The sequence below is a fragment of the Oncorhynchus mykiss genome, chromosome 2 (genome assembly GCF_013265735.2).
Source record: "Oncorhynchus mykiss isolate Arlee chromosome 2, USDA_OmykA_1.1, whole genome shotgun sequence".
Classification (NCBI taxonomy): Eukaryota; Metazoa; Chordata; class Actinopteri; order Salmoniformes; family Salmonidae; genus Oncorhynchus; species Oncorhynchus mykiss.
The window spans coordinates 20,356,999-20,372,033 of NC_048566.1; the positions used below are offsets into that span (position 1 = coordinate 20,356,999).

Genomic DNA, 15,035 nt, shown 5'->3' on the forward strand with positions numbered 1-15,035 from the left:
CAGATTGTTGTTGCAAACCTAGCTTAGTATCTGTGTCCCTCTTTGATCTCTCTTCTGTTGTGTGTTTTTCTGTCAATTGGGGCTGGGTATATAAAGGCCTGTAGGTGTGAGTTGTGGGAAGAGGGAAGAGGGAGGTGTCTAAGCAGGTAGTCCCTCTCCTGGTCATGTGACATGAGCAACGAGGCGGTCTTTGATGCGGTTTGTGTCAGTCTCACTGACGCAACATGGAAACTGTCAGCCACACAAACAGGGAATCCTACATGCTCCCTCCCACGGATTCTCTTTCTCCTCCCCATCTCTCTCTCTTGCTCTCTCTGCCCCCTTCTCTTTCTCTCTCCCTCTCCCCTCTCTACCCCTCTCTTTCTCCCCTCTCTCCCTTCCCCCCAACGCCCCCCCCCCCCCCCCCCCCCCCCCCCCCTCCGTCTCTGCTCAAGTTCTGCAAAGTTGAATTTGATCTGTTTCTACCTTTAATTACCTTACAGGTACAGAGTGGTATAAAAAACACTGTATCACAAAACATTCATCAGAAACATGCAGTACTGTAATACACAGTATTTATATATCCATTGACAGAGTGACCCATTCATTTGAACCCTGCATTTAGTGTATCCATTGTATTTCTACTCAGTGGAACTTACAGGAAGTACAGGGTTGCCGAAAGTGTGCACAATCTAACCACTGTATCCTTCCACATTGATCAACATGCAGTTCTCACTGCTGTAAGTTACCAGCTCACCAGCATACATGGGAGGACAGGGCCGGTTCCAGTAATGCAAGTCATTGAATGGTGGCTGGCTTTGTTTTGATGGAGAATACATGATGATGATAGTGATTTCCATCTCCCTTTACGTCCATTTCTTTCTCGCTCTCTGCCTCAGTCATACAGGGCTATTCTGAAGCTTAGGGACAATATTTGAGTTTATAGTATCAGGTTCCCATCATACCGACTATACTGCTCTATAGTTTCAGACAGACCGACAGACAGATGTTAGACGGACAGACAGATAGATGTTGGACGGACGGACGGACGGGCAGGCAGATAGATGAAAAATGTGTGGGTGGACACCCAAGAGTTATTTGTGTTCTTGTAGCAGCCATATTTTCCCCTGGTTCAGACAGTAGTGAATCTCTCTGTGCTGGATACATATTTTTATCTCATCTATCAACCCCCTCCCCCACTACTCTCTTCAAAACCTCAAAACATTTCCATGTAAACCTGTTGAAATCACAGGCTGTGTGTTTTTGGCCCACATTTGGTGGCTCAGTGAGTACATTGGGACCACAACCCCCACCCCCTCCTTCTCTCTCTTTCTTGCTGGCTTTCGGGGTCTGTGAATCAGATTCGTGAGGTGGTCTTTCCTCCTGCTGATCTTTAAATGTACATACTGTATTTAAATATACAGTTAGGCAGTGATGAGGGAAAGTCTTAAACAGACAGATGCCCCTCACATGGAAACAATAGATAACAATGATAATGAAAAAAACCTACAGTATGCAAATCAACATGAAGTCGGAAAATATTTCAACTAGATATCTTCAGTAGAAATGTTTCAACAGGATAACTCATTTGTTCCTGTCTCTCTCTCTCATCACGTCACATCACTCAATCTCGATCTCAATCCAGCTCACTGATGTTAAAAAGCTATAGGAATTAAAGTTCAAATCACTCTTAATCGTGCATAGCATTTTGATGTTGAATTTGTGTTTTAATTAGCATTTTGTGTTTGAGCTGTGGTATATTTCAAATCACTTCACTTCAGTTGACAGTGCACCAATGAATGAAATTGAAATGAATGAATGAAATTTGATTTCCGTGTCAAATTGTCAGTTGGCAACCCATTAATTGATACATAAACAAACATTACAATAATTCACTGTGATAATTCACTGATAATTATTTGTCCGGTGTTCTCTGCAGTGCGCATCGCATAAAGAGTTTTAAAAAAAAACATCATAGTAAATAAGGTAATCCAAACAATAATTATATCCCTAGAGCAATACAAAATATACATACATACATACAAATAAATACAGAAAAATGAAACAGAAGGCATTTGAACCCAGTCTGGCCATATCAGTAGACTGACATGGCCAGCCTTTTACTGGCAGCTGAGAGGAGGCAGATGAGTGATGAGATAAACTAGATTCTGTCTGCTGAAAGAATGTACAGAGCCTTCAGAAAGTATCACACCCCTTGATTTTTTCCACATTTTGTTGTGTTACAATGTGGGATTAAAATATATTTTATTGTCCTTTTTTTAAACTCTCATGTCAAAGTGGAAGGAAACTTCTAGCATTTATAAAAAATAAATATAAAAAATAAAACACTCATACAGTACATCTTGATTAGATAAGTAACCACCTGAATACATGTTAGAATCACCTTTGGCAGGATTACAGCTGTCAGTGTTTCTGGGTAAGTCTCTAGGAGCTTTCCACACCTGGATTGTGCAACATTTGGCCATTATTCTTTTCAAACTTCTTCAAGCTCTGTCAAATTGTTTGTTGATCATTGAATATGTTTACATGCACACAAATAATTCAAAATTAAACTGATTATGGCAGTAGGCCGAGAATGGCAATAGTCATGTAAACACTTTAGCCAATCAATCAAATGTATTTATAAAGCCCTTTTTACACCAGCAGATGTCACAAACTGCTATACAGAAACCCAGCCTAAAACCCCAAGCAATGCAGATGTAGAAGCATGGTGGCTAGGAAAAACTCCCTAGAAAGGCCGGAACCTAGGAAGAAACCTAGAGAGGAACCATGCTCTGAGGGGTGGACAGTCCTCTTCTGGCTGTGCCGGGTAGAGAGGAACCAGGCTCTGAGGGGTGGACAGTCCTCTTCTGGCTGTGCTGGGTAGAGAGGAACCAGGCTCTGAGGGGTGGACAGTCCTCTTCTGGCTGTGTCGGGTAGAGAGGAACCAGGCTCTGAGGGGTGGACAGTCCTTTTCTGGCTGTGCTGGGTAGAGAGGAACCAGGCTCTGAGGGGTGGACAGTCCTTTTCTGGCTGTGCTGGGTAGAGAGGAACCAGGCTCTGAGGGGTGGACAGTCCTCTTCTGGCTGTGTCGGGTAGAGAGGAACCAGGCTCTGAGGGGTGGACAGTCCTTTTCTGGCTGTGCTGGGTAGAGAGGAACCAGGCTCTGAGGGGTGGACAGTCCTCTTCTGGCTGTGCCGGGTGGAGATAGTACATGACCAATAAGGCCAGAGTTTGAATATCTTGAAGAACACTTTCATGGATGACCAGCATGGTCATTCAGAGGTTGAGACAGCAGGTGTGGTAGAGAGAGAGGTAGAATGTCCGGTGAACAGGTCTTGGCAGCAGCACGACCAGGTGTACTGGGGACAGCCAGGAGTCATCAGGCCAGGTAGTCCTAAGGCATGGTCCTAGGGCTCAGATCCTCCGGGAGGGGAGGGAGAGAGAGAGAATTAGAGGGAGCACACTTAAATTCACACAGGACACCAGATAAGACAGGATAATTACACCAGATATAAAAGACTGACCCTAGGCCCCGGCACATAGATTATTGCAGCATAGATACTGGAGGCTGAGGCAGGGAGGGGGTCGGGGGACACTGTTTACAGTGCATTAGAAAAGTATTCAGAACCCTTGACTTTTTTCAAATTTTGTAAATGTTTTAAACAAACTATTATATTAATCTGACTGCCCATGCAACTGTTCTCGTTGCTAGACAACCAAGTTACTCAAGTAAAAGTGAAAGTCAGACAGTAAAATACTACTTGAGTAAAAGTATAAAAGTATTTGGTTTTAAATATACTTAAGTATCAAACGTAAAAGTTGAAATAATTTAAGATTCCTCATATTCATCAAAACAAAATGTATTTGTCACATGCACCAAATAAAACAGGTGCAGGCCTTACCGTGAAATGCTTACTTACAAACCCTTAACCCTCAATGCAGTTAAGAAAAATAGAGTTAAGAAAATATTTACTAAATAAACTAAAGTAACACAATAACATAACAATAATGAGGCTACAGTATATATAGGGGGTACAGGTACCTAGTCGATGTGCTGGGGAACAGGTTAGTCCAGGTAATTGAGGAAATATGTACATGAACAGAAGGGGTAAAGGGGCAAAGCAGACAGACCAATTTTCTTGTTTTAAAATGTATGGATAGCCAGAGGCACACTCTAACACTCAGACATTATTTACAAAAGATGCATTTGTGTTTAATGAGTCCGCCAGAGGCAGTAGGGATGACCACGTGTTCTCTTGATAAGTGCACGAATTTGACCATATTCCTGTCCTGTTCAAAATGTAACAAGTACTTTTGGTTGTCAGGGAAAATGTATGGAGTAAAAATTACAATATTTTCATTAGGAATGTAGTGGAGTAAAAGTAAAAGTTGTCAAAAATAAAAAATAGTAAAGTAAAGTACAGATACCCAAAAGAACGAATTAGGTAGTACTTTAAGTATTTTTACTTAAGTACTTGACACCACTGAGTACACTGTGTGTGCAGAGAATAATTCCAAAAAGACAGTTATGTGGAACAATGATACACCGGGCTATAAAGTCTCAATAAATGCAGCTATTCTTCTCTCAAACTGTTTAGTTTGAATGTTTTGGTTTTTAAATACTTGGGCTTGGGTTTTTAAATGCATTTATTTTATTCAATTTCTTATCTATCCACAATACTAATTCATATCACAAGTTATTATTGATTGGCTATCTCCTCTGCCATATTACATGAGACATTCTTTATATAAACATTCCAAAATGGCCTTTCCTATACATTGCACTTGTGCAAATGTTTTGTAAACCCGGCCCGTAAATTTACCAAAATCATGCGGCATCCTGCAATATTTTCATAACATCTGGGCGTGCATGAGTATCAGAAGTCAATATAGGTGTAGGGCCATCAATGGAATGTTGTTATATTTTTTTGTAAAACGTGTTTTTCATTTTTATTTTCCGCTGAAGGACACTGACGTCAAAGCAGAACTGAAAATTAGACCGAATTAATTTCTGCTGCGCTTGCTTCTTTGAAACAGACGCCCCTTATTCCATTCAGCTGTTTTTGTTATAGTAAGACTGAAACAACACAGCGTGTGAATGTGTCTTCATAGTGTTTATGCGTATGTGGTGGGTGAAAATGTATGAAGTGAATGTATCCACCTAGTGGATAAAATGTAGACTACAGTAGTTCAGTTTGTAGACCTACAAAAAAAGAGAGCCCTATGAACAGATAATTGTTGATGCGGATGTTTAGGAGTTCTACGTTAAATGCGCGTTGCATCTTGGGAATCGTAGTAACATGGAGGTGCCCGTTTTTCACGCATGACTTTATACATGTCGAAGCTTTAAAACGTGAATTTCGATTGTCTTTGATTTTATTATCATATTAGATTGACGAATACAAGGTCATAAAGACGTGCAACGCTTCGGGGAAACACGGTATTGCCTGTTTGCTACGCCAGCTTGTTGAGCTAGCTTTGCTAGGTCAACTTGTAGGCAAAGAGGAACAGCATTTTATTCTAGCTAACATTACCTCTTGTTTTTGCAAATATTGTACAAAACTAGTAGCTAGGTAATGTTACTAGGCTGTAGCAATATGTTGGTCGTGTAGCTGTGTGTGCTGTACAATTTCTTATTTAGTTAGCTAGCTAACGTTAGCTATTTTACCTTTCCAGAATGATTGACGACCTCTGTGTATTTCAGGTAAGCTATGTCTCTGTTGAGAGGGTTGCTGAAGGCTTGCCACTCCACACAACCAGACAGTTAAGCACTGGTAGGTAAGATTAGCACTGGTAAGGTACATTGCAATTCAGATGGAATGTTATGTAGCTGCGGTAGGTTGCCTAGTTGTTAGAGCGTTGTGCAAGTACCCGAAAGGTTGCTAGATGGAATCCCGAGCTGACAAGGTAAACATCTGTTGTTCTGCAGTTAACCCACTAGGCTGTCATTGTAAATAAGAATTTGCTCTTAACCTGACTTAGTTAAATAAAATACACATTTCATAATGATAGGCCTATTTTGCGTGCTCACAATTTTCCAACCAGGGCCCTGTGAATTTGATACATCGTAACAAGAAGTTTTAATGTGTGTACTACAAACAGGACACTGATACATTAGGTGTCATACAATTGTTGTTTATACTGTAGCATTAGTCAGTATTATAGTTCTTGTCAATTGAAGTCTATTGGTACTGAATGTAGCCCAGCTAATGAGCTGTCCAGTCCATATGAATGCCATTCCTGAGCTGAAGAAGGTGGACTGAGAAGAGGAGCATGTTTGGGGTTTATGACAACATAGGAATTTTGGGTAACTGGGAAGTTATCAGTTTCAAATCATAGCTCATTTGACATGATGTCAAGACATTGAGTTGATGCATAACTTTAATATCTTTATGAAAGTGCTGCCCAGTCTCTTGGGACTCAAACCATTTCAGCAACATGATGCTGTCCTCTGGACTAACTTAAAATCTACTCTTGGTTACCAGGTAGATATGAAAATACAAAATGGTGCAGTGATGTTTTTTGGGGGTTAACCAAAACACACACACACTGCAATAACAGGCCTTACATCTCCAACGTGTTGTCTGTAGGTGACTTCAAAGCCCACCCTAAGGACCTGATCGTCTGGCCGGTCTGTGTGAAGGGTTTCCGTGGCAACGAGCTGCAGTGTCTGACGAGGAAGAAGATTGTGGGGAACAGGATGATGACACAGGACAAACACGACATGGAGAAGAGGATCCGCTTCCTCTATCGACACTTCAACCGCTTTGGGAAACATCGCTGATCTGATCTGGGACTGAGCGGTCTGGCTAACAATGCTAAACGACTACTGTACTAACAACCTGCCCACTGGACCACATTCAGATTCTAAAGAGAGAAATGTGAGCTACTCAGTTATGCCACTTAGATTTATATCAGCCCCTTATACCATTTGGTAGTCACCTTTTCTTATATCCATATTGGGGTAAGAGGAAGCTGATTGCAATTTGTTTTTTTTAAACTTTTGACAGCTGGAAAATGTTGGATTAATTTAGTATTGTTGTGAGCACTAAATCAACACTCAACTGTAAAATACATATTTTGAACCATTATGAACTCCTAGAAGTGGAAATATACACAAATGTTTGATGCTCTATGGTCTGTAAATGTTATCACATTGGGGACTAATGTAAGTAATGTTGTGGGTACAATAATAAACAGAAGCTTGTCATTACATTTGAGTGATTTTATTGTAAGGCCGCATTAGTATTTGACCTAAAGGTAGTTAGTCATTTTGACCTAAATTGTTGATCCATGTGACTGTGCCAATAGCAGTAATTTATAAAGTTATATATTCAATAATCAATCAGTTGACCAGATATTAATTTGACTAAGCATTCTCCATATTAAATTGCCCCACGGCCTGGCTAGCACGTTTTCAACGCAACCAATGGGGCTATATTGCTCCATACCGCAGCTCACTGCTGTGCAGTAATGTTCGCACTGCCTCCCATCTCGCTTTGTATTCGTGGACCAAAGAGGAATAACCTAGTTGTGGTCATGATGAAACTGGAATAAAACAAACATTGGGCCAGGGAGCTATTATAATATGGAGAGCGTAGTCTATAACTGGGGGGTAGTGAGAAGCCTAGTCATCCGGGTAGAGAAAGGAGCACTTACAAGCCGGAGCGCGTGAGGGGGTAGCAGAGTCAAGTCAACATTCTATACCAAGCAATGTACCGCAGTGTCGTCCTGCCGCCCTATCCGACACACAGAGAAAACTGCAGTACTGCAAAGTGTGGAGAGAGAGAGAGGGGAGCACAAGAAAGAGGGGGTTGGGAAAGAGGTACCGCACCATCGTTATGAGTCCAACTGGAGAGAGAGAGAGAGGGGAAGGGGAGCGACGCATTATTGCAGTATAGTGCCATCACACACACACACAAACGAAACTAGTGCACAAACCGACACACAGATACGCTTCCACACACTCGCCGGGAGAGGGGGAACAACGGTGGTGTTAGATAATTCTGAAACTAGACCACGGGAAAATAGTGAAATTATATAATTGGGTAATGTAAAGGAAAGTGAAATCAGTTGTGTTTAGCTTTTGAAGGGGAACGTGCAAATTGGTGTGATTTTGAGCATCTCGACTCAGCATCTTTGGAGTATCACGACTTCTCTTGCATAGATTTATTATTTAAAGAAATTCGCCAAGCATCCTTGGATTTATCCCTTATGGATTTTACGAACTGAAATTGAGAATCTGTGCATTATTCACTTTCAACCTCTTATTCCGCTGCCTTTCTTCGAGCGAATTATTACCCGACGCTTGCCTGGGTATTGCGGTACTTTGGTGATGACTTGCGGTGCTAAAGCATTGCTTTGAGGTTACTGCATCAGCTTCTGCATTCGTTTGTTATTAACGCATCATTTTAATCAGTCGAGTCTCTGAGGTTCTGGACATCTTTGGACGACAGCAGAGATTTTTCCCATTGCTTTTTTGTGATTTCGCTTTTTTATTTTTTACTTCAGACCCTTCCCCCTTTCGTCTCTCGCGCTCTCTCTCTCGCCCCCACCGCTCACTGACAGTGAGTCAGTTCCAAGCAGCTGCATAGAAGATGTGAGTATCAATGCAGGGCTTCCTCTTTTTTACTTATTCTATTCATTTGTTCAATTCACTAAACATGTTTTATTCTAATATGTTGAGTATTTATATCATGTTGTCAGGCTCTTTCTATGCTCTATTGATTTGTTCTAGCTTAATGTATTTTGCTGACGCAAGTCTTTTTCCGTCACAGCAGCTCTGAATGATGGATCTCGTCTACTGTAGTTGATTACCCTTAGTCCTCTTCTGGGCTTCAAAAGAAATTCATTTTTTGCTTGATTATTTTAATTAAAAATTGGCTTATTTCAGCTGAAATTATGTTTTCTTTCTTTATACCATGGGTTTTGTACCGTATGGTTCTAGGGACTTCCAGGTTTTCAAATGTCTGTGAAGTATTAGAAAATCAATATCAATGTGAACTGATTGGTCTGAGATGTTTGTCTTCTTCTCCGGTTACAGTAGGAAATACAGTAGGGTACTACAGTAGGGTACTACGCATGACATCTGGCATGAGACTGTCCTGCACCTGCAGTATAGAACAAGTTCATGCCTTTCAAATGATGGCTATATTCTTAATATTCATATATATATGGTGGATGGAATGGTTGCCTCTACTTTATATTTGACTAATTTCAATAGTCTAAGTCAGGACCAACACCCCCAGATGAGTCCATGGAGGCTGTCTGTGTTAGAACGCTCCCCCTCTCACCCCTCCCCTTTCCCTCACCACCCATCCTCCCCCTCTCTTTACCCTTCTGAACCAAATTAGTTGTTTGCCCCATCTTTTAATCCTTCTGCCTTTTCTCTCTCTTCTCTCCTTTTATTCCCTTTCTTCTTATCCTTCTCTCTTAACCCTCTCTCTTAATCTCCCTGTTCTCTCCAATCTCTCCTGTTCACCATCTCTACAGACTCCCCTTACTTTTCTTTTGGCCTTTCCTCTCATCCTCCTCTTCTTCTTATCTCCCTCTTGCTTAATCTGATACTCTCTCTCTCTCTCTTTCTGACTCTCTCCAATCTCTCTCCCATCTCTCTCTCTCTCTCTCTCTCTCTCTCTCTCTCTCTCTCAGGGAGGCATCTATGTACAATTCTGACTTTATCCCCTTTATTCTCCTCACCAACAGCTCTTCTCATTTCTGTACCTCATCATTCATATTTCTTCCTCTCCCCCATGCGGCATCGCATTAGTGAAAACCAAGACTGTTCTCAGGGCATTCTACCAATATTCTATGAAAGTCATTTCTGTTAGTCAAAACCGGCAGACCTGCCCCGAGAACAGTCTTGATTTCTACAAATGCGATACAGCCTCTCAAATACTCTTCCTCTCCCTCTTCCCCTCTCTGGCTTCCAATTCCGTCCTTTATCTCATATCCCTTCTTTCCTCATCCTCCTCCTCTTTCCCCTCTCCTCATTATACTTGCCCTTCTGTGCTTTTGAACTTTTAATCTGAATTGCTTTTATCACTGAGTTCTGTTATCAAGGCTTTTCTTCTTTGTTTTTTTGTTTTAGTTACAACACCTCTAAAATGCAGTTGTTTCAGCTTGCTCATGACTGCTAAATTACTGTAATGTAAAAAAAGTCTTACCCTTCCTCATCTCCCCTCTTCTCTTCTCCCTCCTTCCCCCTCTCCTATCCCTCGCACTTCCCATCTCTTCTCCTCTCTGTCCCTTCCTCCTTCTCTCCCCTTCCCAGGTCTGCCCCAGATGCTGCTCCCCCAGCTGGACCTCCCGGAGCCCCAGGGGCCCCAGGAGCAGACGGAGCCCCAGGTGGAGGGCCCCCACCCCCTCCTCCCAACACCTCCAGCAACCGCAGGCTACAACAGACACAAGCCCAAGTGGAGGAGGTGAGCTAGTGTGACACACACGTACAGTACCAACCAACCTGCTCCTGGCTTCGATACCATGCTCCTAACAGTACTCCCACTTGTGCCAAACCATATAGTACAACATTTTAAACTACAGCAAGTAGCTAGCTTGTCAATCTGGGATTGACGTCACAGCGTGAGACAACTAGCAGCAATTAGGCCAGATCTGGGCTGCATTTCCAGTTGCTCCCTCCTCTCTGCACTCGTTCACTCTCCTTGGTGTAAGCAACAGCGCCACCCAGTTTCCCCCATTTTGCTTTCATCTATCCAATTCAATGAAATAGGGGAAAGGGGGGAAATGAGGGCAGAAGTAAAGGACCAACCTTCTGGAATGAAATGCGGTCATGAGTCAAGCTGTAGAAACAGAGCTAACAGAAAAGGAAAGGACATAGATTGTTTCTTTGTGACATTCTTTGATTGTTGGGAAATCTAAAAATAGAGTAGCATAGTCTACTCTACTCTACTCTACCATGCAGTTTGATTTGTTTTATGATTTATTTCAGTAATGCTTTGGCTATGCAGTCTTCATCAGGGTGTGGCTTTCTGGGATCAACATGATATTCCATCGACCTGACAACATGAATTTGTTATTTTATTGCTGTGTGTTTGTGGTGTGTGCATAATGAATGAAACGCTGAGAAATGTTGTAACAACTATTCCAAAATACAATACCCACGACAACAATTCCTCCTCTCCTCTCCTCTCCACTCCACTCCTCTCCTCTCCTCTCCAGGTGGTGGATATTATGCGGGTGAATGTGGACAAGGTTCTGGAGAGGGACCAGAAGCTGTCGGAGCTGGATGACAGAGCGGATGCTCTCCAGGCCGGGGCCTCCCAGTTCGAGAGCTGTGCAGCCAAACTCAAGAGCAAATACTGGTGGAAAAACGCAAAGGTAATGACAGTGATCAATGATTATATTGTCATTCACATTAGCAGACACTTTCATCCAAAAGGACTTAAAATTATCATATTCAGGAGAATTACAAGGTAATGGTAATATTGATCATGATAATAATATGGTTATTTAGCCAACTCTTTCTATCCAAAGTGACAGTGTACTGTCATATATTCAAGTTAACATATATATCCAGTGTACTCTATGTGGCCCATGGGGTATTCATTCAGAGCCACAACTGTGGTGGTGTTGCAACGCCAGTACCATGCTACACCAACCAGTACCATGCTCCACCAACCAGCACCATACTCCACCAACCAGTACCATGCTCCACCAACCAGCACCATACTCCACCAACCAGTACCATGCTCCACCAACCAGCACCATACTCCACCAACCAGTACCATGCTCCACCAACCAGTACCATTCTCAACCAACCAGTACGATGCTCCACCAACCAGTACCATGCTCCACCAACCAGTACCATGCTCAACCAACCAGTACCATGCTCAACCAACCAGTACCATGCTCCACCAACCAACTGAGCCATTGAGGTGCAGGGTGCTGAGGCGGACACACAGAGTCTGTCCCTGGAATGCTGTCACCCCCCTTTCCCGTGCACTAATGCCCTAATTAGCGTCTGTGGGCGAGAGAAGCGGCGCTCCGGGGAATGGGGAAATAGGGAGGCTCTCACTGCAGAGTTTTCTCTACACGCAGTTATTCTTATTAATTGCATAGCAATAGCACCAAAAATACACTGACTGGACAAAAGGGAGTGTGATGAAATGTTACGCTCTGCTTTTTGTGTTTGTCATCGTGCTGGGTTGGTGTGTGTGTGTGTGTGTGTGTGTGTGTGTGTGTGTGTGTTTTTGGTCAGCAGGACTAACGTTAATCCGCAGCGACTTCACCCCTGAATAAAAAATGTTTTATCATCCTGAGGAAAATCTATCAGGTTTATTAACTAGAAGAATAGAAGAATAAAGAAAGCCTTTAACTCTCCATTTGCTTTTCTTTCCAGATGATGATCATTATGGGTATCATTGGAGTTCTTGTGGTCGGAGTCCTTTTCTGTAAGTACCATTATTCACTTTCCCCTATTACCATTCATTGATACCCACTCGCATGTAGTCAGTTAGACGGTTTCTTCACGTCTTTTAAACTTCATTTGGACATTTCTTGGCATATGAATTCTTGTGCAGATTAAATGAATGTCCATACTTCTGTATTGCATTAGCGGATACTCACACTGCTCTCCGGGAAGGTCTGCCAGTTTTGACTAGCAGAAGTTACTTTTCGTAGTGGTTTAGGATAATTAACGTAGCAGGTTAGGATAATTAGGTAAAGGTTAGGAAAATGGTTAGGGTTAGCTAAAATGCTAACACTATCTAGCTACAACCAGGCCTGTCCTGAGAACAGTCTTGGTTTCCACTAATGCAATTCTGAATCCATACTTGTCAAGTTCAGTAGATGTTAAGGCGAAGGCCACAGCTATAATCAGTGTGCACTTATAACAGGCCCAGGTCTGCCCTGCTCTGACGGTCTCCTAGTGCCTACTCTTATGTCAATAATTCATGACAACGTATTACAGTAAATGATTGAAACAGTATAAGTCCTCTGTTACCAGTCATTCAGCAGAAACAACACATGTGTAGATGTAGCCCACTGAATGCAAAGATAATTATTCTCCCTATCCCCCCCCCCCTCTCTCCCTCCCCCTCTCTTTATCTTCCTCTCTCTCTCCATCTTTCTCATAGTGTACTTCTTCTATTGAGTAATCCCACCGTGGCAGGACACAGGCATGAGAGCGGAATAGGAGAGAAGAAGAAAACAAATCGACACAAATCCAAACTCCAGTCCCGCCCCCTTTTCCTCCACACCAGGTCTTCCATCTAGCACTTAAACATGACGCTAGTGTGTAGATGTTGTTGCTCTCTTTTCTCTTTGTCCTCCTGCCCTTCCCTTCTCTTTGATCCATCTTTCTTCCTCTGTGTTGGCGTGCTGTCTCACTCACTCTCTCCTGCCTCTGCGTCTCATACATTATTGAAGTGTGCAGTAGGGAAAGAGAGAGAGAGAGATAGAGAGAGAAAGCAGGAAGAAGTGAAAGAGAGAGAGAGAGAGAGAAAGCAGGAAGAAGTGAAAGAGAGAGAGCATGGAGAAAGAGAGAGTGAGTGCAATGAAAGAGCGCAGCAGTTCTTTCTATCCGCCAAAGCTTGTTCGTGTTACCTTTTGGAGAGCATACCACATTTGTAAATTGATACTGACATACAGTACCTAACAACCCCTCCTGATCCCGTACCTCATACCACTACCATTATAAACACTACTTACTAATACAAGGTCATGTTTAAGAGTATGATCATTTTGTCATGTGTGTGTGTGTGTGTGTGTACTTGTGATCCAAATCAGTGTAGCCAGTAGCTTTTTCCAGGGTTAGTTGATGTAGGCCTTGACGGGCATTCCTGCCTTTTCCTTTACCTCCCTCTTCCTCTCACTCGCTGACTGTGGTGTTTAAGAGAGAGATAGAGAGAATAAGAAAAGCCAGGAAGGATACTGGAAAAGGCAGAAACCACTTTTGGGACACTGACTTTTAGTATATCTTTATTCTTGTACCACAGACAGACAGACGGACAGTTAGCTAGATTGACATTGACAGACAGAAACAGACCGTCTGTACCTACATAGAGTATTCTTTCAGGAGTGCAGACAAAAGTCTATACAGCATTAACTCTCAACACACCTAAAGGCAGGTCTGTGTAATAACACTGCATAGTACATTTTTGATTGATTAGTGAGCAGCTTTACTGTGTTGTGGTTGTGTTCAGACACTCTTGTACGTTCTAGTAGAGAGGGTACAGGGTTAGGGAGGAATGGTTCAATAGACTGTCCCTTATCTGGAGAGGACATAACCAAATAACCCCCCAAATAACCCACTTCCTGCACATCAAACCAACAAAAACACACACTGTTATCTACAGTAGACTTTAGGCTGTTACCTACAGTATCCAATAAGCCCAATGGAAGTAGTGTTTGTGTCTTACTTGACTTGCATGGCAGACGATGTCCATAGTTTTGCCTATTTGTGTGACCTATGTATCTGCCATTTCTGAAACTTAACTGCCGATTGTACATTTATTTTGTTTGGTTTAGTGGTTTTCAGGACCTGTGTATAGGCTACTGTATCTATGCGCTCAATTAGTAACTCATGAGTATGCAATGCAATGAAGCTCAAGAGTTTGCCAAATTTTTGTTGCTCACCTGCTTTCAAAATAACTAATACACAACCAGAGAACAATGGTTGCTACAGTAGTATTCTGACGGGGAAAAAACGAAAACCATAGTAGCGTACAAGTAGTACCATAAAGTACTTCATCTTTGCCAGACTATTGCTCCTGAAAATGTGTTTTTTAGTAGGTTTATATTTTACTTTTGGTGTTGGATATTCCAGAAAATATAATTTTCCTCTCAATGGTTGATTAAGAGGGACTGTTTGACACATTGTAAAAAAAAAATATGAAAAATATTAGCTATGTGTAAATTGCATTTATGAATGAAAATAGTGGTGATTCCTCAAAACAATGATCTAATAATATGATTAGGTAAATAAATGATACAACATGATAATACTGGGAGAGATACAACTGGATCGTGAGAATTCTTTCAACGCATGCTAACCACTTGATGCTAATAAAGAAAATCATCAACATGAATGTTTT

General features: G+C 42.0%; 2 protein-coding genes across 2 annotated transcripts; both read left to right on the plus strand.

Annotated features, from left to right (window-relative positions):
- The first annotated feature begins 5,418 nt into the window (after positions 1–5,418).
- LOC110509663 (39S ribosomal protein L51, mitochondrial) lies at positions 5,419–7,214 on the plus strand. Its single transcript, XM_036941283.1, is given in 5 exon segments — positions 5,419–5,555; positions 5,687–5,758; positions 6,192–6,232; positions 6,234–6,289; positions 6,573–7,214. Coding segments are annotated over 3 exon segments (291 nt in total). The 5' UTR covers positions 5,419–5,555; positions 5,687–5,758; the 3' UTR covers positions 6,767–7,214.
- A 359-nt stretch (positions 7,215–7,573) lies between these two features.
- Positions 7,574–15,025, plus strand: LOC110509646 (vesicle-associated membrane protein 1). The gene is made up of 5 exons (XM_021590660.2): positions 7,574–8,581; positions 10,256–10,406; positions 11,161–11,319; positions 12,341–12,392; positions 13,077–15,025. Coding segments are annotated over exons 1-5 (381 nt in total). The 5' UTR covers positions 7,574–8,579; the 3' UTR covers positions 13,094–15,025.
- The last annotated feature ends 10 nt before the right edge of the window (positions 15,026–15,035 follow it).

What these genes read in the sequence shown, in the direction of transcription:
- LOC110509646 (XM_021590660.2), top strand. An exon ending in CACAAGCCCAAGTGGAGGAG is followed by an intron (nt 10,407 to 11,160) that starts GTGAGCTAGTGT and finishes TCTCCTCTCCAG; the next exon opens with GTGGTGGATATTATGCGGGT. An exon ending in ACTGGTGGAAAAACGCAAAG is followed by an intron (nt 11,320 to 12,340) that starts GTAATGACAGTG and finishes TTTTCTTTCCAG; the next exon opens with ATGATGATCATTATGGGTAT.